The 9,228-nt window shown below is 56.9% G+C and overlaps 1 protein-coding gene across 1 annotated transcript; it reads right to left on the bottom strand.

The window, feature by feature from the left end:
- Positions 1-6,396: 6,396 nt before the first annotated feature.
- LOC123761434 (SUMO-interacting motif-containing protein 1-like) lies at positions 6,397-7,962 on the bottom strand. The gene has a single exon (XM_045747461.1). It carries the CDS (start codon positions 7,960-7,962, stop codon positions 6,397-6,399), a length of 1,566 nt encoding a protein of 521 aa, XP_045603417.1.
- Between the last annotated feature and the right edge of the window lie 1,266 nt (positions 7,963-9,228).

A 9,228-nucleotide genomic window follows, 5' to 3' on the forward strand; every position in this document is an offset into this window, starting at 1 on the left:
GGCACCTCGCCACACCTCTCTACACAAACTGGCACCACGCTACACCTCTTTACACTACCTGGCACCATGCTACACCTCCCTACACCACCTGGCACCACGCAACACGTCCCTACACCAGCTGGCTCCACGCCACACCTCCCTACACCACCTGGCACCTCGCCACCTGTCACAACGCTACACCTCCCTAAACCACCTGGCACCACGCCACCTGCCACAACGCTACACCTCCCTACACCACCTGGCACCACGTCACAACTCCCTACACTACCTGACACCACGCCACACCTCCCTACACCACCTGGCCCCACGCCACACTTCCCTACACCACCTGGCACCACTCAACACCTCCTCCCTACACCACCTTGCCCCACGCCACACCTCCCTACTCCACCTGGCACCACGCAACATCTCCCTACACCACCTGGCACCACGCTAAACCTTCCTACACCACCTGGCACCACGCCACACCTCTCTACGTCACCTGGCACCACGCCACACCTCCCTACACCACCTGGCTCAACGCCACACCTCCCAACGCACCCTGGCACCACGCCAAACCTTCCTACACCACCTGGCTCCAAGCCACACCTCCCTACACACTCTGGCCCCACGCCACACCTTCCTGCACCACCTAGCTCCACGCCACATCTGCCAACACCACCTGGCCCCACGCCACACATTCTACACACCACCTGGTACCACGCCACACTTCCCTACACCACCTGGCTCAACGCCACACCTCCCAACACATCCTGGCACCACGCCACACCTCCCTTCACCGGTTGCTACTGCTCGACACCTCCCTACACCACCTGGCCTCCGGCCACACCTACCTACACCACCTGGAACCAAGCCACACCTTCCTTCACCACCTGGCACCAAGCCACACCTCCCTATACAACCTGGCCCCACGCCACACCTCCCTACACCACCCAGCTCTACGCCACATCTGCCTACACCACCTGGCCCCACGCGACACCTCCCTGCATCACCTGGCCCCACGCCAAACCTCCCTACACCACCTGGACCTACGTTACACCTCCCTACACCACCTGGCCCCACGCCACACCTTCCTACATCACCTGGCACCACGCCAGACCTCCCTACACCACCCGGCTCCACGCCACACCTCCCTACACATCCTGGCACCACGCCACACCTTCCTACACCACCTAGCACCACGCCACCTTGCCCCACGCAACACTTGCCTTTTGCACCTGGCTCCAGGCCACACCTCCCTACACCACCTGGCACAACGCCACCAGGCACAACGCTACACCTCCCTACACCACCTGGCACCACGCCATACCTCCCTACACCACCTGGCACCTCGCCACACCTCTCTACACCAACTGGCACCACGCTACACCTCTTTACACTACCTGGCACCATGCTACACCTCCCTACACCACCTGGCACCACGCAACACGTCCCTACACCAGCTGGCTCCACGCCACACCTCCCTACACCACCTGGCACCTCGCCACCTGTCACAACGCTACACCTCCCTAAACCACCTGGCACCACGCCACCTGCCACAACGCTACACCTCCCTACACCACCTGGCACCACGTCACAACTCCCTACACTACCTGACACCACGCCACACCTCCCTACACCACCTGGCCCCACGCCACACTTCCCTACACCACCTGGCACCACTCAACACCTCCTCCCTACACCACCTTGCCCCACGCCACACCTCCCTACTCCACCTGGCACCACGCAACATCTCCCTACACCACCTGGCACCACGCTAAACCTCCCTACACCACCTGGCACCACGCCACACCTCTCTACGTCACCTGGCACCACGCCACACCTCCCTACACCACCTGGTTCAACGCCACACCTCCCAACGCACCCTGGCACCACGCCAAACCTTCCTACACCACCTGGCACCACGCCACAACTCCCTACACTACCCGGCCCCACTACACACCTCCGTAGACCACCTGGCACCACGCTACACCTCCCTACACCACCTATCACCACGACACACCTCCCTACTCACCTGGCACCACGCCACACCTCCCTACACCACTTGGCACCACGCAACACCTCCCTACACCACCTTGCCCCACGCCACACCTCCCTACACCACCTTGCCCCACGCCACACCTCCCTACTCCACCTGGCACCACGCAACATCTCCCTACACCACCTGGCACCACGCTAAACCTCCCTACACCACCTGGCACCACGCCACACCTCTCTACGTCACCTGGCACCACGCTACACCTCCCTACACCACCTGGCTCAACGCCACACCTCCCAACGCACCCTGGCACCACGCCAAACCTTCCTACACCACCTGGCTCCAAGCCACACCTCCCTACACACTCTGGCCCCACGCCACACCTTCCTGCACCACCTAGCTCCACGCCACATCTGCCAACACCACCTGGCCCCACGCCACACATTCTACACACCACCTGGTACCACGCCACACTTCCCTACACCACCTGGCTCAACGCCACACCTCCCAACACATCCTGGCACCACGCCACACCTCCCTTCACCGGTTGCTACTGCTCGACACCTCCCTACACCACCTGGCCTCCGGCCACACCTACCTACACCACCTGGAACCAAGCCACACCTTCCTTCACCACCTGGCACCAAGCCACACCTCCCTATACAACCTGGCCCCACGCCACACCTCCCTACACCACCCAGCTCTACGCCACATCTGCCTACACCACCTGGCCCCACGCGACACCTCCCTGCATCACCTGGCCCCACGCCAAACCTCCCTACACCACCTGGACCTACGTTACACCTCCCTACACCACCTGGCCCCACGCCACACCTTCCTACATCACCTGGCACCACGCCAGACCTCCCTACACCACCCGGCTCCACGCCACACCTCCCTACACATCCTGGCACCACGCCACACCTTCCTACACCACCTAGCACCACGCCACCTTGCCCCACGCAACACTTGCCTTTTGCACCTGGCTCCAGGCCACACCTCCCTACACCACCTGGCAAAACGCCACCAGGCACAACGCTACACCTCCCTACACCACCTGGCACCACGCCATACCTCCCTACACCACCTGGCACCTCGCCACACCTCTCTACACCAACTGGCACCACGCTACACCTCTTTACACTACCTGGCACCATGCTACACCTCCCTACACCACCTGGCACCACGCAACACGTCCCTACACCAGCTGGCTCCACGCCACACCTCCCTACACCACCTGGCACCTCGCCACCTGTCACAACGCTACACCTCCCTAAACCACCTGGCACCACGCCACCTGCCACAACGCTACACCTCCCTACACCACCTGGCACCACGTCACAACTCCCTACACTACCTGACACCACGCCACACCTCCCTACACCACCTGGCCCCACGCCACACTTCCCTACACCACCTGGCACCACTCAACACCTCCTCCCTACACCACCTTGCCCCACGCCACACCTCCCTACTCCACCTGGCACCACGCAACATCTCCCTACACCACCTGGCACCACGCTAAACCTCCCTACACCACCTGGCACCACGCCACACCTCTCTACGTCACCTGGCACCACGCCACACCTCCCTACACCACCTGGTTCAACGCCACACCTCCCAACGCACCCTGGCACCACGCCAAACCTTCCTACACCACCTGGCACCACGCCACAACTCCCTACACTACCCGGCCCCACTACACACCTCCGTAGACCACCTGGCACCACGCTACACCTCCCTACACCACCTATCACCACGACACACCTCCCTACTCACCTGGCACCACGCCACACCTCCCTACACCACCTGGCACCACGCAACACCTCCCTACACCACCTTGCCCCACGCCACACCTCCCTACACCACCTGGCACCACGCCACACCTCCCTACTCAACCTGGCACCACGCTACACCTCCAAACACCACCTGGCACCACGCTACACCTCCCTACACCACCTGGCTCTACGTAACACCTCCCTACACCACCTGGCCCCACGCCACACCTCCCTACACCACCTGGCCCAACGCCACACCTCCCAACACCACCTGGCCCCACGCCACACCTCCCTACACCACCTGGCCCCACGCCACACCTCCCTACACCTCCTGGCCCCACGCCACACCTACCTACACCACCTGGCCCCACGCCATACCGCCATACACCACCTGGCACCACGCCACACCTCCCTACACCACCTAGCACCACGTCACCAGGCACCACGCGACACCTCCATATACCACCTGTCACATCGTCACTTGGCACTACGCCGTACCTCCCTACACCACCTGGCACCACGCCACACCTCCCTACACCACCTAGCACCACGTCACCAGGCACCACGCGACACCTCCATATACCACCTCTCACATCGTCACTTCGCACTACGCCGTACCTCCCTACACCACCTGGCACCACGCCACACCTCCCTACACCACCTGGCACAACGCCACACCTCTCTACACCACCTGGCATCACGCAACACCTCCCTACTCAACCTGGCACCAAGCTACACCTCCCTACACCACCTGGCTCTACGTAACACCTCCCTACACCACCTGGACCCACGCCACACCTCCCTACACCACCTAGACCCACGCCACACCTCCCTACACCTCCTGGCCCTACGCCACACCTCCCAACACCACTTGGCACCACGCCACACCTCCCTACATCACCTGGCACCACTCCACACCTCCGTACACACCTTGGCACCACGCCACACCTGCAAACACCACCTGGCACCACGCCACACCTCCCCACACCACTTGGTCCCACGCCGCACCTCCCTACACGACCTGGTACCACGCCATACCTTCGTACACCACCTGGCACCACACCACACCTCCCTATACCACACCACCTGGCACCACGCCACACCTCCCTATACCACACCACCTGGCACCACGCCACACCTCCAAACACCACCTGGCACCACGCCACACCTCCCTACACCACCTGGCCCCCACGCCACACCTCCCAACACCACCTGGCACCACGCCACAGCTCTCTACACCACCTGGAACCACGCCACACCTCCCTACACCACCTGGCACCACGCCACACCTCCCTACACCACCTGGCCCCACGCCACACCTCCCTACACCACCTGGCACCACGCCACACCTCCCTACACCACCTGGCACCACGCCACACCTCCCTACACCACCTGGCCCCACGCCACACCTCCCTACACCACCTGGCACCACGCCACACCTCCCTACACCACCTGGCACCACGCCACACCTCTCTACAGCAACTGGCCCCACGCTACACCTCTTTACACTACCTGGCACCATGCTACACCTCCCTACACCACCTGGCACCATGCCACACCTCCCTACACCACCTGGTACCATGCCACACCTCCCTACACCACCTGGCCCCACGCCACACCTCCCTACACCACCTGGCACCACGCCACACCTCTCTACACCAACTGGCCCCACGCTACACCTCTTTACACTACCTGGCACCATGCTACACCTCCCTACACCACCTGGCACCATGCCACACCTCCCTACACCACCTGGCACCATGCCACACCTCCCTACACCACCTGGCACCATGCCACACCTCCCTACACCACCTGGCACCAGGCCACACCTAGCTACACCACCTGGCACCATGCCACACCTCCCTACACCACCTGGCACCAGGCCACACCTAGCTACACCACCTGGCACCATGCCACACATCCCTACACCACCTGGCACCACGTCACACCTCCTTACACCACTTGGTCCCTCGCCGGGCCTCCCTACACCACCTGGCCCCACGCCACACCTCCCTACACCACCTGGCACCACGCCACACCTCTCTACACCACCTGGCCCCACGCCACACCTCCCTACACCACCTGGCACCACGCCACACCTCCCTACACCACCTGACCCCACGCCACACCTCCCTACACCACCTGGCCCCACGCCACACCTCCCTACACCACCTGGCACCACGCCACACCTCCCTACACCACCTGGCCTACCCACCATAGAGAACTGCTCTTCACCTTGTGAGTAATTAGAGTGTAGACAATAGAGTTGTGCTCTAGGGTGTGTCGGTGTTATTGGAGGACGTTTACCACTGACTATTGACCATTGTACTGACCATTGACCATTGTACTGACCATTGACCATTGACTATTGCACTGACCAGTGACCATTGACCATTGTACTGATCATTGACCTTTGTACTGTCCTTTGACCATTGACTATTGACCATTGCACTGACCATTCATCTTTGTACTGACCATTTACCTATGACCATTGACCATTGACCATTGAGAATTGACCCTTGAACATTGACCACTGCACTCTACCTTTGCACTGAGCATTGACCACTGGCCCTTGACCATTGACCATTGCAGAACAAGAATGGTACCGAGCTAAGCCATGACGTCACGCAAACACTTTATCTACCAGAAGTCACGTGAAACACAAGAACAAATGTGAGGTGACCTGGCAACCATGTGAGGTGACCTGACAACCATGAGAGGTGACCTGACAACCATGTGAGGTGACCTGACAACCATGAGAGGTGACCTGACAACCATGAGAGGTGACTTGACATCCATGAGAGGTGACCTGACAACCATGTGAGGTGACCTGACAACCATGAGAGGTGACCTGACAACCATGTGAGGTGACCTGACAACCATGAGAGGTGACCTGACAACCATGAGAGGTGACTTGACATCCATGAGAGGTGACCTGACAACCATGTGAGGTGACCTGACAACCATGAGAGGTGACCTGACAACCATGTGAGGTGACCTGACAACCATGAGAGGTGACCTGACAACCATGAGAGGTGACCTGACAACCATGTGAGGTGACCTGACAACCATGAGAGGTGACCTGACAACCATGAGAGGTGACCTGACAACCATGTGAGGTGACCTGACAACCATGTGAGGTGACCAGACAACCATGTGAGGTGACCTGACATCCATGAGAGGTGACCTGACAACCATGTGAGGTGACCTGACAACCATGTGAGGTGACCTGACAACCATGTGAGGTGACCTGACAACCATGTGAGGTGACCTGACAACCATGAGAGGTGACCTGACAACCATGTAAGGTGACCTGACAACCATGAGAGGTGACCTGACAACCATGAGAGGTGACCTGACAACCATGAGAGGTGACCTGACAACCATGTGAGGTGACCTGACAACCATGAGAGGTGACCTGACAACCATGAGAGGTGACCTGACAACCATGTGAGGTGACCTGACAACCATGAGAGGTGACCTGACAACCATGAGAGGTGACCTGACAACCATGAGAGGTGACCTGACAACCATGTGAGGTGACCTGACAACCATGAGAGGTGACCTGACAACCATGAGAGGTGACCTGACAACCATGAGAGGTGACCTGACAACCATTTGAGGTGACCTGACAACCATGTGAGGTGACCTGACAACCATGTGAGGTGACCTGACAACCATGAGAGGTGACCTGACAACCATGAGAGGTGACCTGACAACCATGAGAGGTGACCTGACAACCATGTGAGGTGACCTGACAACCATGAGAGGTGACCTGACAACCATGAGAGGTGACCTGACAACCATGAGAGGTGACCTGACAACCATGAGAGGTGACCTGACAACCATGAGAGGTGACCTGACAACCATGAGAGGTGACCTGACAACCATGTGAGGTGACCTGACAACCATGAGAGGTGACCTGACAACCATGAGAGGTGACCTGACAACCATGAGAGGTGACCTGACAACCATGTGAGGTGACCTGACAACCATTAGAGGTGACCTGACAACCATGAGAGGTGACCTGACAACCATGTGAGGTGACCTGACAACCATGAGAGGTGACCTGACAACCATGTGAGGTGACCTGACAACCATGAGAGGTGACCTGACAACCATGAGAGGTGACCTGACAACCATGTGAGGTGACCTGACAACCATGAGAGGTGACCTGACAACCATGTGAGGTGACCTGACAACCATGAGAGGTGGCCAGTGTTATGATCCCAGGTAGCTGAAAAACGAGTCTCCCCTTTGAGAATTATTCTATCAGGCCTGAGCATCATGGTCAGCCCTGGTCTATTGGGTCTTCAGGTAGCTTGTTGTCCAACCCTTCCTTCGAATAGACAGTACATTCCTGACTGTCTGCATAGTACATATATACACATAATTATGCTGTTACATTTACCCCTCACCATATATTCTCTTCATTTTCTGTTAATACACTCAAAATTTTTAGGTTGAAGTTTTCGCGTTCAACGCTACATACTCAAGTTTTAAATATAAAGAGTTTCTTTTCCAGTTTTATTAAACAATAGAGATTTTATGCAAAATCTGAAAATATCAAACTTTGAGTTACTTTATAATTTATTGAAAGACATTGTTTTGTTTTATTATTTTTATAAAATTGTATTATAATATAGCTATAGGTTAAATACTAATTGTAATTAAGAAGCAATAAATGCTATTTAAATGTTTGTCCTCCTACACTCTCAAGGTTACGTTAGGTGTTGGTTTTCTATACAGCTTTTCAGGTAAACTCTAATGTTTCCAATATTTTGGTGCGATGCTGGCGATTAAGTGTATTTATGTACTATGCCGATAGTCACGATTGTACTTATAACATTTATTATTAAAACGTACTGCTATTCGGAGGATGGGCTGGGTTGTCCTGCTCCCTTGTTCTTACTAGTATTATTCGAGAAGACTTTAACAACAAAGTGGAGACATTAGTGAGGTGGCAGGAATAATGTTAGGAACACTGGATGGCGCGACATGGTACGTGGCAGCACCTGTGGCCGCTGGCTGGCTGTTGATGTGGCAATAAGAAAGCATCCAAGGTCTGTCCTCACAGATTATGGAAATTTTATTCATGGCCATGATAGTGCCTTCAATATGCGGCGTCTATGTTTGCTAGAGTTGATGAAGGTGGGTTCTGTGTGTGTGTGTGTGTGTGTGTGTGTGTGTGTGTGTGTGTGTATGTGTGTGTGTGTGTGTGTGTGTGTGTGTGTGTGTGTGTGTGTGTGTGTGTGTGTGTGTGTGTGTGTGTGTGTGTGTGTGTGTGTGTGTGTGTGTGCATAATCACCTAGTGGTACTTACCTAGTTGTACTTGGAGGGGTTGAGCTCTGGCTCTTTGGTCCCCCCTCTCAACTGTCAATCATCTAATGTACAGGTTCCTGAACTACTGGGCTCTATCATATCTACACTTGAAGCTGTGTATAGGTCAGCCTCCACCACATCAAAATTCTT

Source organism: Procambarus clarkii, chromosome 7, assembly GCF_040958095.1.
Source record: "Procambarus clarkii isolate CNS0578487 chromosome 7, FALCON_Pclarkii_2.0, whole genome shotgun sequence".
Lineage (NCBI taxonomy): Eukaryota > Metazoa > Arthropoda > Malacostraca > Decapoda > Cambaridae > Procambarus > Procambarus clarkii.

Bases quoted from the DNA above. Each gene is read 5' to 3' on its own strand.
- LOC123761434 (XM_045747461.1), bottom strand. From the start codon at position 7,962: ATGGTTGTCAGGTCACCTCACATGGTTGTCAGGTCACCTCTCATGGTT.